At 47.3% G+C, this 27233-nt stretch overlaps 1 protein-coding gene across 1 annotated transcript in view; it reads left to right on the forward strand.

Annotated features, from left to right (window-relative positions):
* Nucleotides 1–27233, forward strand: part of PKP2 (plakophilin 2) — a 474852-nt gene that overhangs the window by 368681 nt on the left and 78938 nt on the right. Inside the window, exon 7 of the mRNA XM_086920178.1 lies at nt 22354–22471. Within this exon, the coding sequence (XP_086776304.1) occupies nt 22354–22471 (118 nt within the window). The remainder of the gene's footprint in view (nt 1–22353; nt 22472–27233) is intronic.

Below are 27233 nucleotides of genomic sequence, written 5' to 3' on the forward strand. Positions count from 1 at the left end.
GGTAGGCCTGAGGGTCGCCTGCAGCTTCTCCCTCCAGGATATCTGGGCTGATTGGGTGCTGCATCGGACCGCGGATCTGGCCTGCTTTGACTATTGAACTGCCCTGTAATTACGCGTTGCTGCCAAAGACCTCTGGTGCGCCATGCTGGATGATCTGCAGCGCCTGGGCAACGTGGACGATTGCACTCTAAATTGGATGGTGGGTTTGCGAGAGGCCCGCGGGAGTGTAATCGGCGGCCTGGGGGAGCGCGAAATGAGCCTAGTTGGGCTGTGACTCTCGGCCTGGAGGAGCTGCCTGTTCGGAATCTGGTGTTGCCTCTCCCTGGGGATTGGGGCTGTTTTGCTCTGGTTGCTTCTGAATACTGGTCCGTACTGCTGATATTACCCGCTCTATGTGAATTTGTATGTTGGGTGTGACGGTCTGTCGGCAATATGGGCAGGCCTGAGAGAAATCAGCCCAAAATAAATTTTTACACTAGAAAGACCGCGATGTCGGCTTTGCAGGCGCCGCCGGACACTGAGATGGCCGGGGCATCTGGGGGGACACCGAATTTGGAGGCCGTGCTTGCGGCGATGCAAAAGACATTGCAATCTATTGAGGGTGCCATGGAGGCTGTGAATCACAGACTTGATCAAATGGCCACGCAATTTGACAGACAGAACGAACGAATGGGAGAGGTGGAGCAGAGAGTATCTGCCACTGAGGATGGTCTGGCTACCGTGAACACCAAGGTTTTTAACATGGAGTGGGTTTTGGCGGTTATCCAGGCTAAGAATGAGGAGTTGGAAGGGCGGTCCCGACACAATAACATCCGTGTCACGGGCCTGCCAGAATCCACCAATGTAGGCCGCATTGAGGATTTCATGGAACGATTGCTGATTGACATTTTTGGAGCGGATCAGTTATCTCGAGTGTTCATTGTGCAGTGGGCGCATCGCTCGTTGGCGAAAAGACCAGTGCCTGGGGCAGCACCCCGTCCCATCATTGCCCGCATACTTAATTATAAAGACAGGGATGTGATTCTGCGCTTGGCACGGGAGAAGGGCACCATAGACTATCAGGGCAACAAACTTGAATTCTACCCTGACTTTACGGTAGCCGTGCAAACAGCGAGAAAAGAATTTAATGTAGTAAAGCAGCTTCTCAGGGCGGAGGATATTCCCTATGCTATGCTGTACCCGGCCCACCTCCGGATAGGGGCACCGTCGGATAACAAAATCTTTACATCTCCTAAGGCAGCAATGGACTATGCAAAGAAGCAGAAAAAAAGAAAGCGAGACTCAAATGTGGCGCAGGACAGGGAGGAGGCATTGCATGATGAGGCTGCATGAGTCTGTGTACTTTTTCGGCACGATCTTCAATCTCGCCCATACATGCTGAGATGTTGTTCTGAATTAACAGTCCGCTCTTATGCTTGTTGATTTAGTTATATCTCACTACTGTTGGTGGGTGGTGGGCCAGTGTGACTTTGCAAATCTAATGATGACACCAGTGCCCTGGATAGGGACTCATGCTGTACTGCTGTTTGATTTATTGTCTGTCGGGGTTTGGCTGCTAGACTTCTGGGACTATTTTCTATGGAAGAGACGAACCAGACATAAGGATGTGGCCTAGGGGCTGGCTATTTGCTGGGAATGTTTCTGTCACACTGTTTACTAGACTGTAACTAGCTGTGTGCTGGCATAAAACGATAGATGTACTGCTACCTCCTCCATTGGGTGCTGCTGGAATGTTCTGGTTTAGGTCGCAGCGCTGGGAGGACGGGGATGGACGTTCAGACAAATTGCTCAATCTTCTCCTGCTTAGTTCACTAGTGGGAGTTGGGCACCTCTACGCCCCCACATATGGGAGTTCCCCACAAACTGTTTGGTGCAAAGTTCGGGGTTGGGGCACTGGGGGGTTGGGGAAGGCTTTGGCAGGTTGGGGAAGCTGAAGTGGGCGGGGGGAGGGAATCTGGTTGCAAAGGGTTTCAGTTCTGGGGAGGGAGGTTGACTCATAGGGGTACACACAAAGAGGGCTTGTTACACTCTGCGGGGGGCTGCCTCGGGTGGAACAAGGGACTGAACGCAACTATCGATGTTCACTGTCCGGAAAGTACATTTGGGACCAGATGGTTAGGTATATGCATTAATTGTCATTCTCTCTAGGGGGGGAACACTGAACTGGATAACGTGGAATGTGCGGGGTATTAACAGACCACAAAAGACTAGGCAGATGCTTGCATATTTGAATAGGCATGCAGTGCAGGTGGTCTTCTTGCAGGAGACGCATCTCAGCGGACAGGCGGCTGGCACGGTTGCTTGCCGTTGGGCTGGTACCAGAGTGGCCACCTCGTACTCCTCCTATGCCTGGGGCGTTATGATACTCATTAAAAAAGGTGTCCCATTTGTGAGTTTGCATGAGGAGATAGACAAGGAAGGTCGATACATCATTTTGCTTGGAAAACTGTGTGGTACACTGATCACAATGGTTAATGTATATCGGCCCAACATTGATGATCCGGACTTCTATGTCACGTTGTGGAATAAGGTTTATCAGCTGCCTCCATCGGCGATTGTTTGCGGAGGGGATCTAAATGTGACGCTGGACCAAGGGTTGGATAAGAAGGAGATACGTCAGTCATCTATGAAGCGTGCATGTGGTGCTGTCAGGGCTTGGATGGAGGTGCTAGGGCTGGTGGATGTGTGGCGTCTGGGACATCCAGGAGTGAAAGAGAGCACCTGCTATACTTCCGCTCATGACACTTGGTCGAGATTGGACTACTGGCTGGTGACGAAGGATGTGAGTGGCTGGGTAGCGAGGATCGCACACTTGGCTCGCACATTATCTGATCATGCCCCTGTGCTAATGGAGGTTCGGCTCCCGAAACATGAGCATGTCCCGTTCGCATGGCGATTGCCTCCTGGGGTTTTGATGGATCAGGTACTGCGGGAGAGGTTGCGTGAATCAATTGAACTGTTTTTCGATAAGAACGTTGGGTCAGTGTCAAGTGCGGGTGTGATTTGGGAGGCGTTTAAGGTGACAATGCGGGGCACGTGTATTGGTATGCAGGCTGGGGTACTTAAATCGCTCAGGGACTCTATGGATCAATAGGAGCGTGAGTTACTGAGCATGGAACGACAATGTGAGCAACAGCCCTCTGACCACCTACTTGCTGACATACGCTTGAAGGTCTCTGAATGCAATGAACTGGCGGATCAGGAGGTTCAATATCTATCCAAACGCACTAGAGCACGGTACTATGGAGAGGGTGGTAGGCCCGGGCGGGGACTGGCAGACAGGCTAAAGGACCCCTGGGCTAAAAAGTGTGCAGTGCAGGAGATCAGGGAGGGCGATAGGACGGTGACCGATGCAGAAGGTATCTTGGACTGTTTCACTCAGTACTATACCAATATGTATGCATATAAAGACATGGCACACGAGGGGGAAATTGCGGAATATCTAGAAGATATCGCACTGGTCTGGCTCTCGAAGGGGCAACAGGACTTTCTAATGCACCATGTCACGGAGGGGGAACTGAGGGATGCGATTGCGGCGTTATCTAATGGCAAGGCTGCTGGTACAGATGGCCTGCCGCCTGAATTCTATAAAGAATATGTGTATTTACTATTGCCACATCTGGCGATGGTGTTGGAGGAGGCCTTTTAACAAGGACAACTACCAGCGACGTTAACGGAGGCCCTGCTGGTGATACTCCCGAAACCGGGTAAACCATTAGACAGCTGTGAGTCATATCGGCCGTTGTCCCTAATGAACACCGATGTTAAGATTATTGCCAAGGTGCTCGCCACGCGATTACAACTGCTATTACCGGTAATGGTGTTGCCGGACCAATCTGGATTTGTGCTGGCGCGCTCCACCACACATAACCTGAGAGCCCTTTTTGCTGTCCTGCACCTGCTCAAACCCAACTTAGCTGCGGTGGCGGTCCTTTTGGACGCTGCCAAAGCATTCGACTCTGTGGCCTGGAAATACATGATGGCAATACTGCATCGCATGGGTGTGCCGTTCTTTTTCACGTCCTTGGTCGCCTTATTGTACGCTAATCCCATGGCTCGTGTGCGAGTGAATGGGCGGGTGTCGGAACCGTTTGCAATACAGAGGGGCACGAGGCAGGGGTGTCCACTATCGCCCTTACTGTTCGCTATCATTTTGGAACCCCTAGCCTGTATTCTGCGCCAAAGGCACGCATCCTCAGCTCTGTGTTTTCTTCTCCGCTACCCTGGCGGTCTCCATGTACGTGGATGACATGGTGCTTTATATTCGGGAGCCAGACAGATACCTGGATGGGGTGCTCAGGGAATACGTTCGGTTTGAACGTTTCTCCGGCCTGTCGATAAACTGGGGGAAGTCCATAGTGCTGCCATTGACCGATATTACGCGCCCATTTCCGTTAGAATTTCCTTTGGAATGGGCTGAGGAGCCTGTCCGATATTTGGGGATATGGATACATAGAGATACCCAGGAAATGATTTGGCTAACTACGGTGTGGGCATTTCCAAATTAGAAGACCAAGTAGCGCGCTGGATTCGATAGCCCCTTTCGTTTGCGGACCGCGTGGCTCTGATCAAAATGGTGGTACTTCCCAAATTTCTATATTATTTCCTAAACATTCCGCTTCACTTGAAGTCTAGTTTTTTCACAAAGTTGCAGTCCCTGCTAATTACCTTGGCCTGGGGAGGGAAGAAACCACAAGTTAAATGGGATACCCTGACCAAACCATATGAGAGAGGTGGATTTGCGGTGCCTGACATGAAGTTGTATTATTTATGTGCGCAGGCGCATTTTGCCTCATACTGGATTTCGGCGCCGCCATATACGCCACACGTGGCGATTGAGGCAGCAGCGACACATCCATTGCCATTAAAAGAGATGATTGTAAACTCACACTCTGTATATGAGAGGGGCGAGGTGGACACGGTGCAGAGTACGGTGAAGGCGTGGCGGGAGTTGGGCAGGCGCACGGGTTCCTTGCCACTTTATGCGCCGAACATGCCCTTGCTCTATCATGAGCATATATCGGTTTCGAGTGAGATAGGGGCTATCCACCTACTACAGGATGTTGGTATACACACCATGGGGGATATCTTCCCGGCGGGCCACTTTCTGGCTTTGCCACTGATAGTGGACCAAACAAACAATGGCACTATGGCTACCTTCACGTATGTCCGATTACACGCTGCGGTGCGCGCTCATTTTCCGACCTTCTCGATGGAGCCGCCCGCGCTGGCTGCGCTGCAGTTGATGTATACTGCGACCTCTCGCGTCAAAATGGTTTCGAGGTTGTACAAAATTTCACAGGACGAGGAGTGTGGTATGGATGTGGCTGCAAAGGCTAGGTGGGATGAATGTCTGTTGGAGCCACTCTTGGAGGACGAATGGGTGGAATGCTGCGCTATGACCGGGAAATTTGCTGCTAATGGAAATTTTAGACTTTTGCATCATAAATTCTTTCAACAATGGTATTATTCCCCGGAACAACTTTTTAAATTTGGCCTGCGTGACTCACCTCAGTGCGTGCGCTGCGGAGCTGCCGTGGCCAATTTTTTACATTTGGCTTGGACGTGCCCGCGTGTGTCTAGGTTCTGGATAGCTGTGACTGAGGCATTGTCTGCTATGACCTCGGCGACAATTGAGGCAACACCACGTGTATGTTTGCTGGGTATGGTGTCTGGTGTCCCTTTGGGTGTGAGGCGGTTGGTGGCGCTGGCGCTGCAGCTGGCCAAGCGCAGAGTGGCGACCTGCTGGGGGGGGAGAAGGGCACCGGAGGTAAAGACTTGGCTGCAAGAAATGGCGTACTGTTGAAATCAATTGACATGCTATTATGAGGAACTGCCAGCAAGCTCCGGCCCCCACGATATTTGGGGACCGTATACCACCTATATGTTGGCGCAGTTATCTGGTGAGGACTAGCCTAGCCCAGGTCTCTGAGTGAGGGTTGTCCTGTCTGGGGGGGATGTCGGATTAGAGGTGGCACGCTGCTAGTCATTCCTGTTCTCTTGACTGATTCTTAGTGCTGATGCCTTTAGATATACGCTGGTCATCTGGCCGGTGACGTGCTGTTGATTGCATAGCTTTTGCCTGTGGTTGACCCCCCAAACTATTGCAATTCCTAGGTTCTCTTAATGTATGCCTTGGCGATGGTCCTGCAGTGAACCTCTCCTATGGAGTGAGGATCCCTCACATCGAGTCTGTTATCCCATACAATATTCGCACAGCTAATGTACTACACCCGGGGGGGAGGGCTGGGGGGTTTATGGTTGTTTCTAACTGTTGACTATTGTTTATAAAAACAAACAGCAAAAAATAAGACCTCAGGTGGATTCCTCATTGCTCATCCAAGTTCGGATCTGAGTTCTGTACTGCTTGATGCTGCTTGATACGCCGCCGGGCCTTTGGCTGTCGGTACTCTGGCTGTGTGCTGTGAACCATATGTGTTTCTGAATCAAGGATTGCGGCCGGCCCGTTGGGTTGTAGGCCAGAAGCTGTGTAACTGCAATTGACGTAATAAAGGTCTTCCAAAAAAAAAAAAAAAAAATGTGTACAACAATGATTTGTGTTAACAGATTGCAGATTCTTTGCTTTATAATTTGCACTACCTCTTTTACTTACAACTATATACAAATTGAACAGCTAATGTTTTAACTCAGTTTAAAATATTTGCTTATAACTCTCTACATTCTAATGTCTACCTCTCAATAGCTATATTGATAATTGTACACCTTTATAAACCGCTTTTCTCTCAGTTAACCTTGTGTATAAGTTTGCCAACAGTAGTGCTCTTGCTGACACTTTTCAATAAAGTTCAGAAACTAAATTGGCAAATACCTGAACATGAAGCTGTTTCTTAAATGCAGCTGAAAACACCAATCTCTTTCAGCTCCAAATTAAGTAACATCTGGTGAGCACAACTCAGACTTCCTTCCCCTCCCAAGCACCAAGGACAATCTGAGCTATCACTGCTGCCATTCAAATCACTGCATTTCTTCAACTAGGTAATAAGAATGTTAACTATTGGCTCACCTTTGGCCTTTTTTTTCTACTCCCTGTACAATTTCGCGTTGCATTGTAGAGTGTCAGCAGAACCTTAACTCTACTCACAACACTCCCAAAACGATGGACGTGAACAGTAGACTCTGATGAACACCATCTCCACTAAGACTCCTTCCTACAGTAACAAGTGTGCATACCAGAGGGTATTCAAACATCACCCACTCCTTCCTACTTTTCTCGATCCCGCAAGAGTCTCGCTAGATTGTAACATTTGTTTAACAAAATAACTTTCTACTCTTAACAGTACTTATGTCTTACACACTTCCTCCCAATAACAAGCACTACAATATGCATTTTTCGTAGCAGAGTGTATTGAGAACCACGTACTCCATAAAATAACTTTCTTCACAGTAGTTATCCCTTAGACACCACCTCTCTAAATGTTTGGGGCCAGCATGCCTTTCTGCTGCTCCCTTATATAGCTTTTTTACTTCATTTCCAGTACAACTCCAATTTTTCACGGTAAACAGTAATACCAACTGTTAGACCTGACATCATTGGCTTGAGTCTCTCCTCCATTTTTTTCTGTTTGCCTCCTCTGTTTACGATGTTTTTGCTGGTATAATGCTTTGGGCACTGTGCCACTGCTGATCAGTGCCACAGATAAAGTGCTCACTATGTAAAATTACTGTACTGATTGAATTCCATGGTTGGCTTATTTGGTTTACTGTCAGTCCCTAGTCTAGTGCACCAGGAGTGCCAGGGCTTGTAAATACAAATGCTGCTTGTGGGCTTGCAGCACATGTTGTGCCTCCCACAAGAGCTGCCTAGTAATAGTATGTCTACAGGTCTGCCATTGCTAGTCCTACGTGCAGTCTGGTACTGTCACGCTGACTGCGCAAGTACCCCTACTTTCCAGTCCCTAAACCTTCCCTTAACTTCATGTTAGTCACCCCTATGGTAGGCCCACGGGCAGGGTGCATTGTAAGCGCAAGGTAGGACACGCCTGACCAAGTTGGCATGTCCTAATAGTGAATTACAGCCATATTCGTTTTTCACTACTGTAAGGTAACCTGCTCTCCTTTAGTTAGAATGGGCTGCCAGGATTATTAATCCTATAATCCTAGCTGGCTCGGGGAGCATGGTGCAATGTCGAGTTTGGTATCCCTGAACTCTGGGTTTAATCACGCATCCGTTTGTGCGGATGGTTTTTAGACTCTGGGTTTGAAAATAGCACTTTTAGAAAGTGGCTATTTTCTTGTCTAACTATTTCTGGTTTATGCTGGTTTGGTGTGTGTGTGACAGGAGCTGGGTGGCTCCAGAGGTCTGAGTGAGTCAGTGTGGGATGAGTGGGACATTTGCATTGAGAGTAGGGGGAGAGTAGTTCCTGATAGCCTGCCCTGCCTGAAACAATGCTGGCTCCACCTCCTGCCAGGTGACTGATGGCTCTGTGCCTGCCAGGGACGATCCTGGCCCCACCTCCTACCAGGAGGCCGATAGCTCTGCTCCTGCCAGTGACAATGCTGGCTCCACCTCCTGCTGGGCTTCTGAGGACCCAGCCCTGCACAGTGAATAGGCCAGGTGCCTCTGCCTGGCTACACCCTCAACAGACCCAGGATGTTGGGAAATTCCCCTGCATGGACAAAGGGATCAAAGCCAAAAAGGGGTATAAGAGAAGGACCCCTGAACTAAGAATTTAGATCACTTCTGACAAGGAAACCTGTACCAAGGACAAGAAGCCTGCTGATCCAAGGACTTGCCTACCCCTTCTGCCAGTGTGCTGTTTGTTAGGGGAATCCTGCAGTTGCTTCTTTATTTTTGCCAAGGAACCAGGAGAGAGGAACTGAGTGTGTACTCTCAAACTTTGCTAAAGAAAATCTCCAAGGGCTGGAAGAGTGCCAGCCTCCTGTTGAAGTCACAGGGCTAAAGGACTTAATCTGCTAAAAAGTGCTATTTGCTGGAACCTGTGAATCCAGCACTTCTGAAAGAATCCAGCAATCTCGACGCCGACGGACACCGACGAATCTAGCTCGACATCGTGAGTAACGGCTCCAGTGTCCCGCATCCTCGCCGCTGGCCGCCGGGCCCGATCGATGCCAGCAGCAACGCCAGTGAGTAGCGAGTTCGGCTCCAGCTCCAAGTGACCTCGTGTCTGCACCGCTGCTGATCGCATCGACTTCGTGCCCTCTCGACGCCGTGAGCGCTGCTCACTCTTGCAACTTCATCATCGACATCGACGACAACGCCGTATCCTGCTTCGCCTCAGGAGCGCTGCTCCTGCCTGACATCTGTTGACGCCGCTGCAGGTTGCCCCGACTCCGAGGCCCGATCGACGCCGAAGACGCGACGCCGGACACCTCGACGCCGCTGATCATCGTGTGCTTCGCTTTCCCAAGGTACTGTGTTGTGGGGGTCTGTGCGACTCCGGGCTCGACGAAGCGCTCCTCGCGGTCGACGCCGAACCCTTTGGATTAACTTTGCCTCGACGTTGTGTGACTCCCGTGTGGGTTACACTGTTGCCAAGAACTGTGATTGAACTAAGAAGAGTTGCTTTTGATACTAAAGACTTTGGTGCTAAGAAGAAACTACACTTGAACTATTATTTTTTCTTCCAAGAGTATTTATTGAGATTGTGGTATATTTTTGTCGTTATTTGGTCTTGTGCTAAGCCTTATATAAAAATCCTTATTTTTATAATACTACTGTGTCGTGTCCATTTGTAGTGTATTCACTTTATTACTGTATGTGGTCATAAATGCTTAACACACAGCCTCTGAGATAAGCCTGTCTGCTCTGCCAAGCTACCAAGGGGGTGAGCAGGGGTTATCAAAGGGTGTGATCCCCTTGCCCTGACTAGAAAAGGTGTGTCCCTATTTGTCAGAAGTGCATACCTCTGCCAACTAGAGACAGCCGGTTCTAACATTGTTGGCAGCGGTGGGATTTGAACCTTGCATTTATGACCCATGTGCAGTGATTAGTGTGCGCTACATAGTGAAAGCAGACCATAGCGCAGCCACAATCTAGTTTGGTAGGATTCTATTTTTGTTCTCCGCTTTTCTGAAGCTTGATTTTTTGAACACTGTCAGTTTTGACCATGAGTGATGCCGGAAGCACCACCCCTGTTGTTGTTGTGGAGGAATTTGATAGAGCAAAGATAAACGACTACAAATTGAAGGAGCTGAAATCCTTTTGCAAGAGGTTTAAAGTTCCTACCACAGGCATCACATTGAAGGAGGATTATCTTAAAGCATTGGAAGCCTGGTTAGAAGCCAGAAGTCCCTCTGATGCGGTGGTGGTACCGCCAGGGGAAGGGGATGAGGAGGTGCCAGTGAATGGGCCTGTGTCCTCTCCCGGTAGCAGTGTTTCCTCCAAAGGCCTTTCCCCTGAAGAAAGAAAAGAAAGGGAAAAGGAGCGTGCATACAACATGGAGATGGCAAAACTTAAGATAAATGGGCAGTTGGAGTTAGAAAATGCAAGAGGTAGGAGAGAAGCTGATTTGGAGATCAAAAAGTTGGAGTTTGAAAGAGAAAAGTTAGCTTTGGAGCGTGACACAAGGTTGAGGGATCTAGAGCTCAAAGCTGAAGAGTTAGACTTGAATCCCTCTGGTGGCAGCATCCCATCTGTGCCTGCAGAAAGTAGGTTTTATTTTCCCAAAGATGTGATAAAAGATTATCATAAGAATGAAGATATTGGCCAATGGTTTAAAGCATATGAGTTAGCATTGTTGGCCCACCAGGTCCCTGAGAAGGATTGGGGAGCGGGGTTGTGGGGTCGCTTTGTGAATGAGGGGAGAGATACCCTGTTAGACATGCCTGTTGAGGATAGGACGTCTTATGCTCATATGAAAGATGCTTTAATGTTGAGGTATGGCTATCCCCAGAAAAGTACAGACAAGCTTTTAGAGAATGTAAGAAATTGCCTGGTACGACGTGGGTTGAATATGTGTCATTTTTTTGCAGAGCCATGGATGGTTGGTAAAGGGCAGCAAAGTGGAAAGGTATGAAGCTCTTTATGATTTGTTTGCTTGGGAGCATTTGTCTAATAACTGTTTTCCAGAGCTGCGCCAGCATCTTATTGATAGCAAGATATCTAACCCTAGAAAACTTGCTGAGGAGGCAGACCGCTGGGTCAGTACCAGGGTCCACAAGGGTCCAGTGGGAGACTCAGCCAAAGGTGGGCAGGGTCCCCAGCAGAAGAGTGGGGGGGACACGGGTAAACAAAAGGAGTCCCAGAAAGGGCCCCAAAGTAATCCCCAAGGGAACCAAGGGAAAGGTTCCCAACCTCCCCCTGTGAAGAAGCCAGGGGCCTGACAGGTAAACCAGTTCATAGGGGCCCAATGACCTGCGATGTTTGTAAGCAGGTAGGACATCGTTTTTATGATCCCCAGTGTCCCATGAGGGACTCTAGTGCACCACCATGTGCACTCCCAGTCAGTTGGCGAGTGTAGTCCTGGGAGGGGAGGAGATAGTTGCCCCTGGTGGTAGGGGTCCCGCAGAGATGTCCCTGGTCTCGCTAGGAGACATGGAAATGGTCCCTCCACCCCCTCTGCCTAGTAACACTAATAAATATAGGCAGTGGGTGACCATTAATGGCCATAGAGTGGAAGCTCTCAGAGACACCGGAGCGAGTGTGACAGCTGTCAAGTGTCACTTGGTGTCCAGAGAGCAGGTGGTTCCCCACGCATTCTACCCTGTGATAGCTGCTGACAACTCCCAGAAAGAGTGTGAGGTAGCTCAGGTTCCCTTTGAATGGGGGGGAGTTTCAGGTACTCTTCAGGTTGCTGTGAGGCCCGCCATGCCTGTTGATTGTCTCCTGGGCAATGATTTGGAAGACTCCCCTTGGGCTAAGGTGGAGAGGAAGTCACGTTTGAAAATGTTGGGTGTGCCAGAGTGGGTGTGTGCAACCACTCAATCCATGACCGCAAGTAAGGGTGTTGATGGGGTCCCGGAGCCTGAAAGTATGGCCCAGGACCCAGCTGTAAAGAGAAGAGGCAGGAGGCGTGGGAAACCGGCCCCCATAGTTCCCGTGGTCCAGGAGGAGGTAGACCCTGAGGGGGATGCCCTGAAGCCCACAGGGGAACAAGTTGCTGAACTGGGAGACCTGCCCGAGGTGACCCATTGGCAGCAGGATGGTGGTCCCTCCAGGGAAGAATTTGTTGCAGAACAGAAAGTGTGCCCTTCTCTTGTGGGTATGAGGCAGCAGGCCTCAGCCCAAACCTCAGGTGATCAGTCAGGGTCACATTTTGTTTACTGGGAGAACGACCTCCTGTATAGCGAGCCTAAGGCTGCTGAGCCTGGGTCAGCCCGTGTGCTGGTGGTACCCCAGCGCTTCACAGCCTTCCTACTGGGTTTGGCTCATGACGTTCCGTTAGCTGGACATCTGGGGCAGGACAAGACCTATGACAGGCTTGTCACCCATTTTTATTGGCCTCAGATGAGAAGGGATGTAGACATCCATTGTAAAACCTGTCACACTTGCCAGGCAAGTGGGAAAAGCGGAAGGAAGCAGAAGGCTCCCCTCCAACCTTTTCCAGTGGTCAGTACCCCTTTGACCGGGTGGGGATTGACATTGTTGGGCCCCTGGACCCCAAGACAGCCCTGGGCAACAGGTTCATCCTGGTCTTGGTGGACCATGCCACACGGTACCCGGAAGCCATCCCTCTCCGAACAGTGACGGTCCCCGTGGTGGGACGGGCACTGATGGGGGTTTTCTCCCCCATGGGGTTCCCCAGAGAGGTGGTGTCAGACCGGGGCACCAACTTCATTTCCAATTATATGAAGTCTCTGTGGAAGGAGTGTGGGGTAACCTACAAGTTCACCACTCCTTACCACCCCCAAGGTAATGGGCTGGTTGAGAGATTCAACCGGACCCTTAAAGGCATTATCATGGGTCTTGAAGAACCAATGAGGCGTAATTGGGACGTCCTCTTACCATGCCTGCTGTTTGCTTACTGTGAGGTGCCACAGAAGTCTCTAGGGATCAGCCCCTTTGAGCTTTTGTATGGTCACCCTGTAAGAGGACCTTTGAGTCTGGTCAAAGAAGGCTGGGAGCAATCTCCAGGAAACCTCCCCAGGATGTATACAGTTACATGCTGGCCTTTAGGAACCAGACTAGGCGCTTCAGAGATCTTGCTCAGGCAAATCCGGAGGCCAGCCAGGAAGAGATGAAGCGGTGGTACGACCGGAATGCCACTCTAGTCGAACTTCAGCCTGGTCAAGAAGTTTGGGTCATGTTCCCTGTGGAACCTTGTGCGCTCAAGGACAGGTGGACTGGACCGTTTAAGGTTGTGGAGAAGAAGAGCGATGTCACCTACTTGGTGGACTTGAAATCTCCCAGGAACCCCCTGCGGGTCCTGCATGTCAACCGTTTGAAGCCCCACTTAGAAAGGTCCGAAGTGGGCATGCTCCTAGCTACAGATGCTGGAATGGAGGAGAGTGAGCCTCTTCCTGACCTCCTGTATGCAAAAGAGCAAGATGGGTCAGTGGATGGTGTTGTCCTCTCTGACACACTGACCCTTGAGCAGAAGCAAGATTGTCGCCAACTGTTGGGACAATTCCCTGATCTGTTTTCCTTGGTTCCTGGTGTCACTCATTGGTGTGTCCATGATGTGGACACCGGAGACAGCACTCCTGTGAAGCACAAGGCTTACAGGGTGACTGACAAGGTCAGAGCATACATTAAGGAGGAGGTCTCCAAAATGTTTGCCTTAGGGGTGGTTGACTCCTCTAGCTGTCCTTGGGCCAGCCCAGTGGTCTTGGTCCCGAAGGCTGCAGCGCCTGGTGCTTCACCAGAACTTCGGTTCTCTGTGGATTACCGAGGACTCAATTCAGTCACCAAGACTGACGCACACCCCATCCCCAGAGCTGATGAGCTCATAGATTGGTTGGGGGCTGCCCGGTACCTCAGTACGTTTGATCTAACGTCTGGGTACTGGCAGATCGCCTTAACTGATGGGGCAAAAGAGAGGTCGGCATTCTCCACACCAGATGGGCTCTACCAGTTCCGAGTGATGCCCTTTGGGATGAAGAATGCCCCTGCCACCTTCCAGAGGTTGGTCAACCAGGTCTTGGCTACCTGGACGACATTGCAGTGTTCAGCGCCAGCTGGGAGGAACACTTGCGCCACCTCCAGGAAGTGTTGTTGGCCCTGCGCAGAGCAGGCCTCACAATCAAAGCCAGTAAGTGCCAGATTGGGCAGGGTTCTGTGGTGTACTTGGAGCGTAGTAGGGAGCGGCAAGGTGGCCCCCCTGCAACCCAAGATTGATACCATCCTGGCTTGGGCACCGCCCAAAACCCAAACTCAGGTCAGAGCCTTCTTGGGTCTCACGGGTTACTACAGGAGGTTTGTCAAGGATTATGGTAACATTGTGCACCCCTTGACTTCGCTGACTTCCAGGAAGCAGCCACGAAATGTGACCTGGACTGATGCCTGTCAAACGGCCTTTGACACCCTGAAAACTGCAATGTGCACAGCACCTATACTCCAGGCACCCGACTTTTCTAAAGAATTTGTTGTCCAGACGGATGCTTCAGAGCATGGCGTGGGGGCTGTTCTAGCTCAGGTGAATGAAGAGGGCCGAGACATTCCTGTGGCCTTCATCAGTAGGAGGTTACTTCCCAGGGAACAGAGGTGGGGTGCGATAGAGCGAGAAGCATTTGCTGTGGTCTGGGCGCTGAAGAAGCTAAGACCCTACCTGTTTGGGACTCACTTCCGGGTTCAGACAGACCACAGGCCCCTCAGATGGCTGATGCAGATGAGGGGTGAGAATCCAAAACTGTTGAGGTGGTCCATTTCTCTACAGGGGATGGACTTCACGGTGGAACACCGCCCTGGTACAGATCACGCCAATGCTGATGGTCTGTCCAGATTTTTCCGCCTTAGTGATGAGGACTCCCTAGGTCAAGGGTAGTTCTCCCCACATTTCAGCTGGAGGGGACACTTGTTAGACCTGACATCATTAGCTTGAGTCTCTCCTCCATTTTTTTCTGTTTGCCTCCTCTGTTTACGATGTTTTTGCTGGTATAATGCTTTGGGCACTGTGCCACTGCTGATCAGTGCCACAGTGCAAGTGCTCCCTATGTAAAATTACTGTACTGATTGAATTCCATGTTTGGCTGATTTGGTTTACTGTCAGTCCCTAGTCTAGTGCACCAGGAGTGCCAGGGCTTGTAAATACAAATGCTGCTTGTGGGCTGCAGCACATGTTGTGCCTCCCACAAGAGCGGCCTAGTAATAGTATGTCTACAGGTCTGCCTTTGCTAGACCTACGTGCAGTCTGGTACTGTCACGCTGACTGCGCAAGTACCCCTACTTGCCAGTCCCTAAACCTTCCCTTAACTTCATGTTAGTCACCCCTATGGTAGGCCCACGGGCAGGGTGCATTGTAAGCGTAAGGTAGGACACGCCTGACCAAGTTGGCATGTCCTAATAGTGAATTACAGCCATATTCGTTTTTCACTATTGTAAGGTAACCTGCTCTCCATTAGTTAGAATGGGCTGCTAGGATTATTAATGCTATAATCCTAGCTGGCTCGGGGGGCATGGTGCAATATCGAGTTTGGTATCCCTGAACTCGGGGTTTAATCACGCATCCGTTTGTGTGGATGGTTTTTGGACTCTGGGTTTGAAAATAGCACTTTTAGAAAGTGGCTATTTTCTTGTCTAACTATTTCTGGTTTCTGCTGGTTTCGTATGTGTGACAGGAGCTGGGTGGCTCCAGAGGTCTGAGTGAGTCAGTGTGGGATGAGTGGGACATTTGCATTGAGAGTAGGGGGAGAGTAGTTCCTGATAGCCTGCCCTGCCTGATACAATGCTGGCTCCACCTCCTGCCAGGCGACTGATTGCTCTGTGCCTGCCAGGGACGATCCTGGCCCCACCTCCTACCAGGAGGCCGATAGCTCTGCTCCTGCCGGTGACAATGCTGGCTCCACCTCCTGCTGGGCGTCTGAGGACCCAGCCCTGCACAGTGAATAGGTCAGGTGCCTCTGCCTGTCTACACCCACAACAGACCCAGGATGTTGGGAAATTCCCCTGCATGGACAAAGGGATCAAAGCCAAAAAGGGGTATAAGAGAAGGACCCCTGAACTTAGAATTTAGATCACTTCTGACAAGGAAACCTGTACCAAGTACAAGAAGCCTGCTGATCCAAGGACTTGCCTACCCCTTCTGCCAGTGTGCTGTTGGTTGGGGGAATCCTGCAGTTGCTTCTTTATTTTTGCCAAGGAACCAGGAGAGAGGAACTGAGTGTGTACTCTCAAGCTTTGCTAAAGAAAATCTCCAAGGGCTGGAAGAGTGCCAGGCTCCTGTTGAAGTCACAGGGCTAAAGGACTTCATCTGCTAAAAAGTGCTATTTGCTGGAACCTGTGAATCCATCACTTCTGAAAGAATCCAGCAATCTCGACGCCGACGGACGCCGCCGAATCCAGCTCGACATCGTGAGTAACAGCTCCAGTGTCCCGCTTTCTCGACCCCGGCCGCCGGGCCCGATCGACGCCAGCAGGAACGCCAGTGAGTAGCGAGTTCGGCTCCAGCTCCAAGTGACCTCGTGTCTGCACCGCTGCTGATCGCATCGACTTCGTGCCCTCTCGACGCCGTGAGCGCTGCTCACTCTTGCAACTTCATCGTCGACGACGCCGTATCCTGCTTCGCCTCGGGAGCGCTGCTCCTGCCTGACATCTGTCGACGCCGCTGCAGGTCGCCCCGACTCCGAGGCCCGATCGACGCCGAAGACGCAACGCCTGACACCTTGACGCCGCTCATCATCGTGTGCTTCGCTTTCCCAAGGTACTGTGTTGTGGGGGGTCTGTGCGACTCCGGGCTCGACGTAGCGCTCCTCACGGTCGACGCCGAACCCTTTGGATTAACTTTGCCTCAACCTTGTGTGACTCCCGTGTGGGTTACATTGTTGCCAAGAACTGTGATTGAACTAAGAAGAGTTGTTTTTGATACTAAAGACTTTGGTGCTAAGAAGAAACTACACTTGAACTATTATTTTTTCTTCCAAGAGTATTTATTGAGATTGTGGTATATTTTTGTCGTTATTTGGTCTTGTGCTAAGCCTTATATAAAAATCCTTATTTTTATAATACTACTGTGTCGTGTCCATTTGTAGTGTATTCACTTTATTACTGTATGTGGTCATAAATGCTTAACACACAGCCTCTGAGATAAGCCTGTCTGCTCTGCCAAGCTACCAAGGGGGTGAGCAGGGGTTATCAAAGGGTGTGATCCCCTTGCCCTGACTAGAAAAGGCGTGTCCCTATTTGTCAGAAGTGCATACCTCTGCCAACTAGAGACAGCCGGTTCTAACATTCCAACCATCTCATTTCCTCAATTCCAACAGCCATTCATTTAGAGTGCTCTCTCTCACGGGACTCGTGAGAGCCTCTCACGCTTGCGAGAGCTTGAAGACTCACGGGAAAAACAGGCCTCTTGACCATTCACAGGCCTCCATTTTTTTAATTCGCACTCTAGTGGGACGCTTGTGAGACTCTCGCTAGCCCAATGGCCTAAATATACAATTCTAATTTACCCTTAATATCTCAAAAACTATTGAATGGATTTAAAATAAATCATAAAAAGCACAATCTGCGAACCAATATCTAGCTTCCTGCTGAATTTGGTCCAAAATTCCGTTCAACAGTTTTCGTTGTAGCCCTGTCTGAAAAATAGTCTATGGAAAATGCATCGGGATTTAGCGTTTTAGGACCCCCCTCCCTTTTTTCTTGTCCCCTGTTGGATGGATCAAAAAAGTAGGAATTGGTAAAGGCAAAATATCAGCAGCCTATGGCACGCCTATTAGCTATGCAGTGCTTGCTTCTTTCTCTTGTTCGTGCCTTTGGCTAAATCTGCTGTAGGGAAGTTCTTAATGGCCCAGATACATTTAAAATTGGGTGAGTTATTCACTCCTGTCACCTTACATTAGAAGATGCATATTGGCGTTTTGGCCTGAAATATTATTTTTGTGCTGTTAAGAAGGAATGTATTGATTTTATAATGTTTTGCAGAATTAATTATATGAATTAGATTTTTAATGTAATTGTTTTATTATTTTTTTTATGAGTATGTGTAGCACCCGAAATGCATGTATTCTTGACCGACTGAGCTGTCTTACTAGGATACAAAAGCTGTTATGCAGCAGGCTGTGCTCTGCAAAATACCTATGAAGCCTCTAGCTTTTTATTACAAACGTTACCCGTGACCAGAAATTGCACACAAACTATGCTGCAAGTTCATTTACCACCCGATCTATGTTATCAGCAGTATGCCCTGAGACTTGCTCGATATGTATGTAGGTGATTTATAAAGATCTTAGTTAGTTTGGAAACAATCAAGTGCTGTACAGTGTTAGAGTCGCTTGAGATAGATATAGTTTGTGGTTTGATTTAAGTGGAATGGTTGGAGACTGGATTAGAGAAAGAATGGAAAGAGTTTGTAGAAGCAGTGTAGACCACCTAAAAGGGATAGGAGAGAGATGTGGAATCGTGAGTTGCCATTAGCAACCGGGGTTTGAGATTATTTGTGAGTTAGTAGAGACTGGCAAGAGATAGAGTGAGATGCATAAAGGTGCGCAGAGGGGGGTCGAAAAAAGTAAAAGTGGACGAGGGTCAATGACCCGGAAAGGTGGGGTGAAAGATGGCCACTCAGTCATGCTTTTTGATTGGCATATTTAGTGAGTCAAAAAGTTCTGATCAGGAGTTAATTCAGACAGTTAGTCCCTGGTCCTGAAAATAGCCCCGGGGATGGGTGGCTTGAAACATGTGGACAATGTAGAAAGAAGGGTCATCAAAACCACACTATTTTTTTTTCCCTTTTATCCATACCATCTGGAAGACGGAATAAAGCAAAGTTTTCCTCCCAGGCAAGCATTTTTAAATTCACATAGAAAACACATCCATCCTCTATTTATCGGTCATCCGGTATATAACAACTAGTGCTCCCATTCCGCAACAGAACGTGAAGAAGCCTATGATGAAGCATGCCACCAAGGGGTAACCCTGATGGGTGAAGGTTATACAAAAAAAAAATCTTGCACTTTTTCTCTCTGTAGGAGGTTTAGCATACACCATGGAGCAGGGCTCCATTTATTGAGGTATATGTAACTAGGAGGATGAACCCCTCTCATAAATTCCTATTATCTCCTCATTTTACTTTAGTACAGAAACAGTAGTGAATAATAGACTAGCTAAAAAAACAGTATGGAGGCAAACATAAAGGCGTAAGTAGACAGTTCAGTGTAAACAAAAATTGTAATCCTTTTTTTATTGACATTAGTGTTATTTTTCTATGTCTATGTGAGAGTCCAGACACTTCTTCACAACTACTTTGTGATAATATATATTTATTTTTTTCTAACAAAATAGATCTCATCTATGCGAAAATAGTCAACTCTAACAATACGTTGACTACCAATGCAGTATCCATCTTTCAGGATTCGGAGCTTAATAGCGGCCCCCACACCTTAGACCTCTTCCCCCCCTATTACTCCTAAAGATGTGTCTCTACTCACGATGCAGATTAAAAGCGGAAGTCCTGATGACATCATCCCAGCAAGACTTATGCCCACCTTGCTGGAAATTTTATCACCCACTATTGAAAAACTTATCAACTTATCGCTCTGTACAGGCTCTGTTCCCAAACAGTGGAAACAGGCCTTAGTTAGGCCTATCAGGAAGAACACTGCAACTCCCTGGACTGATTTATCAAATCTCAGACCAATTTCATTGTTACCATTCTTGGGAAAGCTCACTGAGAAATATGTTAATCGTCATTTATCCAGCTACATTGAGATAGCTGGCGGCCTAGACTACTCCCAATCTGGGTTTAGGCCGAAACACAGTACAGAGTCCACCCTCCTGTCTGTTACTGACGACTTGCATATGTTTCAGGACAAAGGCTACTCGGTAATATTGGTGTTATTAGACCTGTCAGCAGCGTTCGACACCGTGTCACACAACATCCTTATTGACCGGTTGTCGAACGTAGGGATTAAGAACAAGGCCCTTGCTTGGCTAAGGAGTTTTCTTACCGATCGCACCCAGACTGTCACTATGGGTGAATATCGATCAACAGAGGTAGAGATTACGAAAGGGGTGCCACAGGGCTCCTGTTTGAGCCCAACACTTTTTAACATCTACGTGGCACCCCTGGCAAGAGTGATGCACAAATTTGGTTTCATTCCCGTGTCATATGCGGATGACACGCAGCTCCTCTTTCCCTTTCAAAAACTCACCACTGAAATAAGAAACTCCTTCTCCGCTGGCATGAAAGCCGTCGCACAGTGGATGTCCACCAACTACCTACAGTGCAATGTCAACAAGATGGAAGTAATGCTGTTTGGAGATGCCAAACTACTGTGGACCCCAGACTGGTGACCGTCTGATCTTGGTACTGTTCCAGAGCCCAAACAGATCGTCAAAAATCTGGGGATTCGCCTTGACCATGACCTGTCCCTTAAACAGCACAGTAACATGGTAGCTGGCTCATGCTTTCACACCATCAGCATGATGCGCAGGATCTTTCCCCTGTTACCAGATTCCTTCAGAAAAACCCTAGTGCAAGCCCTCATACTGAGTCGCATTGACTATTGCAACGGATTGCTCCTCTCCGCTAATGAAGGAGTTCTGGATAGACTCCAGGTGGTCCAGAATACGGCAGCTCGCCTTGTCCTAAATGCCCCTCCCAGAACAGCATCAAAACCTCTCCTTGACAAACTACATTGGTTGAGTATTCGACAAAGGGCCAAGTTTAAGATATGTTGCATTATTCATAAATGCTTAAACGGACATGGCCCGACATACCTGGAACAGAAATTCACCTCCTACACTCCCTCCAGATCATTGAGATCTAGCGAACATTTTCTGTTGGCAGTACCTCGTGTTAAAAGAACTAGACACGGAGGGAAAGCACTATCTGTTGCAGGGCCCACATTGTGGAATAAACTTCCTCTGGCCCTTAAGCTATGCACAGACCATTTAAAATTCAGGAAACAACTGAAAACTCTGCTATTTACTGATAAAATCTAGCCCCTTGCCTCTTTATCTGCATATATATTGAAATCTTATTTGGTATCACAGCGCAGAGATACTCCAGTTGGAGTCGATTCCAGCGCTATAGAAACCCATAAATAAATAAATAAATTAATAATAGCAACTCCAGCCTTGCCTCCTCTGTGCCTGCTGCAACAGTTTATGGGCTGTTCATGTATTGGTTGGCAGTGGAGTTGTTCTATATTAGAAACGTGATAATGTTTATTAAGACCGTAGACTAGTAAACAATAAAAGTAGGATACCATTTCAGGTTGGTGAACATTGTTTCTTCACTGAAGTGAAGAAACAACCGAAAGCTGCTACAAATAACGTGTGCCGACCAGAAGACTCACTGATGATAAGTGAAACACTGTAACATTAGCGTCACAAACCTATAAACAGAAGATATGACATGTACATTTGACGTTTAGGACACCACATTTAGCATCACCTCGCTACATTCTACGTGCAATATCTGGGACCGAGAATAAAGGATTAAGTCTCCATCTGAGATTAAATACCTCTCATGTTTGATCTGATAATCTCAAAATGAATGAAAAGCTATCCTCCTCGCCTGACAGATTTAAAGTTGGTTGAAATGGAGAACTTGCTTTCCAGGTAACCTCAATCTCTGATTTTTTAAGTTTGAGAGGATGAATTTTGCTGTATTTTTCATTTCTAGATTTTGGGTGCAATGTGTCAAATTAGCGTATTTCCCACTACTAGAGCACATAGTGCTTTTAATACTCCTACCTGTTTTACTACTGAAGAAGTCGATTTATGTTCGCTACTTTGGAGCTCATTCCAACACAATTCCAAGATGTTATTTTTCTAAAGTGGAGGTGCCTCATAGAGCGCACGTTTGCCAGATCGTACAAAGAAGTTAGTCCGAGTGAGCTCCTGTCTGACGAGGCCTGCCTGGATCACAGCATGTGGCTGAAGGCTGAAGGCTGAAAGACTGAATATGCGTCTGTGCATGCACTTCTGCACAGCATCTCAAGAAACGTTGTCCAAAGCAAATAATTGAGAACCTGGCGGGTTATGAATAGAAAAAGTCTTTTGTTTCTCTTTTTTCAGTAAATTGTACAATATAAACACATATCAATGATGTTGTTTTGCTGTGAGTATCGTGTGTGTTTGCTTGTGTAAAAGTAAGCAAATAGTTTTAAGAGATGCTTAAAGTTGGTGTGATGTGGGCGTGGTATATATGCACATACATCAATTTTGTGCGTTTTCTGTCAGAAGAGGAAGGAGGCAGGACACCACTTGCATCTAAAGAGGAGGCATTAGAAGACAGCAATTTGTCAACTCTTGTAATGGTTGCCTTTCAGAAATATGAGCTCTGCAGGCCCCGAGGGGAGGAAGCAAATGCGAGAATGCGATGGACTGATCGACTCCCTTGTGCATTATGTCCGAGGAACCGTTGCAGATTACAAGCCTGACGACAAGGTATGCCTCGTTCTGTATACACCCGCTGGAGACTGCTTACCAGGCGCTCTGGGGACTAGTCAAGGGCCTGGGCTCACACTAAGGTACTGATGCAGGACGGAAGCAACAATTCACATATTCGTCCCACCACCTCACATTCTAGTTTAAAAGCGAAATATGAAATACATTAAGTTTGTGCTGTATACCTCCTTTGAAAATCTACTAAACCTCTTTGAGTCAAGTCAAGTCAAAACCACTTTATTCGATTAATTAAAATCATAAAAGTATACTATACAGTAATGCAAACAGTAAAAAACATGTTAAAAGAATTTAAAATTATGCTAATATATTCAAAATTCATATCCATTAAAAAGCCTCAATTGATGGACCTATTACAGATATTTTTCAATGTCATTTTTTCCCTGCTACAAGAGCTCATCTAAAGGAAATTAGCTTACAGCATTAAACATCCAGTCTAGACCTCTTTAATCTGACAGATGCTGCCAGAAAGCTGGCCACACAGTACATAGTTTCAGGCGTTTCCATCATTTGGAGAAAAAATAAGGCAGGTTTATATTGTTTAAAATTCATCTTTTTCAGTAATGGTGAGATAACCCGTTTCCAAGGCATCGAAAACAATCTGCAGAACAACAAAAAATGTACAGTATCTTGGGGAGAAAGATCATCACATTTACAAGGGGGAATATCCTCTGGCCTACCCCAACCTTTCACATCCCATAATACCATAAACATTTGATTGAATCGAAATTTCGTCAATAACCATCTGTGAAAGAAATTTGTCACGATCGACAAATAGGGTGCCAATGTTAACGACGTGGTAACCAAAACATGGGCCCTTACTGAAGGTTTACCTAACTCAACCATTTCTCGCTCTGCTTCTGTTTTTTTTTTTGTTTTTTCATTTTTTTTTTTTTTTTTTTTTAATCCTCATTTGCCTGGCCACCTCTTATTTAGCCTCCAACTGCCGACCACTCTATCCAGGTGCAGAGTTTCCTCTGCATCCTATGCTCTAATAGGTGGAATTCGGCAATAGATGGCCCGAAGAGTATCGTGGAAAAAGACTCCAAACTTGAAGTTTTATTCAGTTGAACTAGCCATTCTGAGCCGACTGGGGGGGGCCTAGTTCTTGGAGTTTCAAGGCATAATCATAGGACCGGGGAAAAAAAAAAAAAAAAAAAACCCCGGTTATTGTCTCCAACGAACCAGAACGTCCCAAAAGATACGGCTACGCTCGCCGCCTGATCTCCTCAAGTCAGTTTTAGAGGTTGCGTAGAGAGACGACAGCCAGCTTGCGTGGGTTGGTGCTGAATTGTCAATCCAAACCTTGCATATCTCTCTTCTTGCAAGCAGTATGGCAAAGAACAGAAATGTCCTAGCGTGGCCCTTTATATTGTTGTCCCATCCAAATATAATCAAGGAAAGTGTGATGGAGATCGAAATATTAAGGATGGAGTCCAGGGTTACTTTAACTTCATTCCAAAATTGTAATATGTTGGGGCATTCTTTGAACATGTGGACGTCTGAGGCTGCGATATGGCCACATTTATTGCATTTCTTCCCTGGGATAAATGTAGAAAGTTTTAGCGGTGTAAAATATGCACGGTGAATTGTAAAAAAATGATTGCGTCTTAGCCAAGCGGGTTTGACACATTTATATAATAGGGTACAGGAATTCTGCCAGGTTTCGATGCTCTGGGCCCCCAGATCTGAGCCCCATAGTTGTTCCGGGAGGGTGAAATCTCCGTCTATCTCTTCTAGCAGGCACCAGTACCATTTCGAGACCTCTTTACTCCCTGCAGGTTGCGCTACCAATTTCTCTTCGGTGGTACTATGCTTCCCTAATGGTGCCCTAGATCTATTTGTTGCCTTAGCCCACCTATCTAATTGTAGATACTTAAACCTCGAGAGCTCTATCCCCCGCTGCTCCCGCAAAACCTCCCAGGGCCTCAGAGAGTCACCTGTCAACACATCACCCCATGTTAGTATCCCTCCTACTCTCAACGGAATAGTAAGCCGATCATCCCAGCAGGAAGGGAGCCCTGGGGAATCCCAGATGGGCGCAAGGTTGGAGTAGTATGACAAGCCCAGGTTCCTCCTTATATGTGACCATAGCTTCGCTTGGGACATAAGAGTTTTTAATTTAACCTTTTTGAAGTATTTCTGTTCTCCAAACTTGAACATGTAGCCGTTAGTTGGTAGGCCAGCACCAATCAGCATTGCCATGAACATGAGGCCTATTGATGTATTGGATGGCACTTTTAAGAGCATTCTCGAATGGGATAGTTGGAATGCCCACGCATAGTATTGTAGATCGGGTAGGGATAGGCCCCCCTTTTCCCTCCTCCTCCTCAGCTTTTTCCAGGATATTCTTGCTGACTTGTATCCCCAAACGAAGGAGTTAAGCTCTCTCTGGCATTTCTCTAGCGCTGTTTTATCAAATGCAAGGGGGATCGTGTTAAATAAGAAGGTGAACTTGGGAAGAATTGACATCTTTAGCAAACTTACTCTACCTAGGATAGTTAGTGGGAGATTAGACCAAGATTTTAAAGATTTTTTAATTTCCTTAAGAATTCTCTCAAGATTGACTTGGGCAATTTGTGCGATATCTTGCACTATCCGAATTCCCAAATATCTCATTGCGTTTGATGTATTTAGCCGTAGGTCAGGTATGTTCCATGCCATAATGTCTGTTTTGGAGGCGTTTATCTCATAGCCCGAGATACGGCCGAAATCTTCGGCTCTCTCGATAACTATTGGTAGAGCGATCTCCGGGTCTGAGGTAAAGACCAAGATGTCATCTGCGTACAAGACTACTCGCTTTTCCCACTCCCTGAACCTAAAGGATGGAATAGAGTCTTCTCGTCTGAGAACTTCCGCAAACGGTTCTATGTATAGGTTAAAGAGGAGGGGGGAAAGCGGGCAGCCCTGTCTTGTGCCTCTAGAGATCTTAAATGATTCAGACAGCTTGCCATTTATTAGAAGCCGTGCTGTTGGCGATTTATATATAAGTTTTATTGTTCGACAGAGTTTCTCCCCTAAGTTGACCTTCTTTAAAACGTCGTTTAAATAGGGCCAGTTTACCCTGTCGAAAGCTTTAGCTGCGTCTAGGGTGAGGGTTGCCAGTGGGATAGAAAAAGCTGAGGCGATATCGATTGCCCCCACTAGATCATATGTTAGGTCAGAAAGCTGACGCCCTTTAATAAATCCCTTTTGATCTTGATGGATTATTTCCCCCATTACTGATCCCAATCTAGCTGCTAAAATAGAGGCATATATTTTGTTGTCATTATTTAACAATGATATAGGGCGGTAAGACCCACATAGTGTTGGGTCTTTTCCAGGTTTTAAGATCAAGACTATAGTTGCCTCGCTCCATGATTGAGGTGGGTCGTTACCGTCCTTCAGAATACCGTTGAAAAGGGCCGTCAGAGTAGGGACAATTGTATCGGCCAAGGCTCTATACAGTTCTCCGGGGAGTCCGTCAGGACCTGTAGCTTTTCCATGTTTTAGTGCGGTTACGGCCTTTTTAACCTCTGTCTCTGAGATGTCCAATTCCAATGCCTCACTTTGCGCTTGCGATAACTGTGGAAGAGATATCTTATCCAGCCATGACTTTCTTGCCTGTTGGTCATCTATAATATCATCCCTATATATTTCGGCAAAAAACTGCGTAAAGGTAGTACTAATTCCTACATCTGATGACCTGAGCTGATTTTCCCCCGCTGCCATGATCCCTCTTATGTGGTTTTTTGCTTGGTCTGCTTTGACCCTCCAGGCTAAAATCTTACCTGCGGTTTCTCCGAATTCAAAATTGGACAATTTGCTCGCCTCCCATTTCTCTGAGACCCTTTCTTGTAGGATATCTTCTATCTGACTTTTGAGGTCTGACATATTTTTTTGATCTTGTAGTGAGCCAGTTGTGCCCCTAAGCCTTTGTTCAATTATCTCTAGCTCCTGTTCTAGATTTTTGATTTTGGATAGATAGTTTTTCCTCATAAAGGAAGCTCTGTTGGTGATGCAGCCTCTCAGGTATGCCTTAAGAGTTTCCCATACTAAGGCAAGGGAGGTTGAGTGCAAATTGCTATCTAAAAACATCCTAGCTTCGGAGTTGAGGTATGTCACTTCCTCCGGGACCAATAGAATAGTTCGATCAAATGCCCAGGAGGGATGTTTTTTGTGAGTTTGAAGTATTAAGGTGAAAGAGAGAGCTGAATGGTCGGATAAGTGAGAGGGTATATACTTTATACTGGCTATAGAGTTTTGGAGACAGTAGCTAAATAGGGCAAAATCTATTCGTGAAGTATGTTTATATTTTAGATTCCGATAAGATACCCCTGGTTTAGTTCCGGCTCTTTCTCTCCATAAATCTGCCAGACCCAGGTCCTCCATAATCCCTTTTAGAGTCTGTCTAGATTTTGAAGGGGGTTGACAACTATACCTGCTACTATTAGTGGTTTTATCAAGTTTTGGATTCAAAATAACGTTAAAGTCCCCTGTCCAAATTATGGGGTCAGAGGTGGTTATTAAATCGTTCCTTATTGTTTCCAGAAAAGATGGGTCATCAGAGTTAGGACCATAATATCCGACTAAATTGTATTTCTGCCCATGTATAGAGAGGTTAACTATGAGCCATCTTCCAGATTTGTCCTCTCTGAATTCAAGAATCCGCACGTTAGCTGTTTTTTTGCAGATTAAGAGAATTCCTCTTATATTTGCATTATGGTCAGTACTTAAGAATACATCAATCCATTTTTGCTTTTTT

This window comes from Lissotriton vulgaris, chromosome 1_1 (genome assembly GCF_964263255.1).
Source record: "Lissotriton vulgaris chromosome 1_1, aLisVul1.2, whole genome shotgun sequence".
Lineage (NCBI taxonomy): Eukaryota > Metazoa > Chordata > Amphibia > Caudata > Salamandridae > Lissotriton > Lissotriton vulgaris.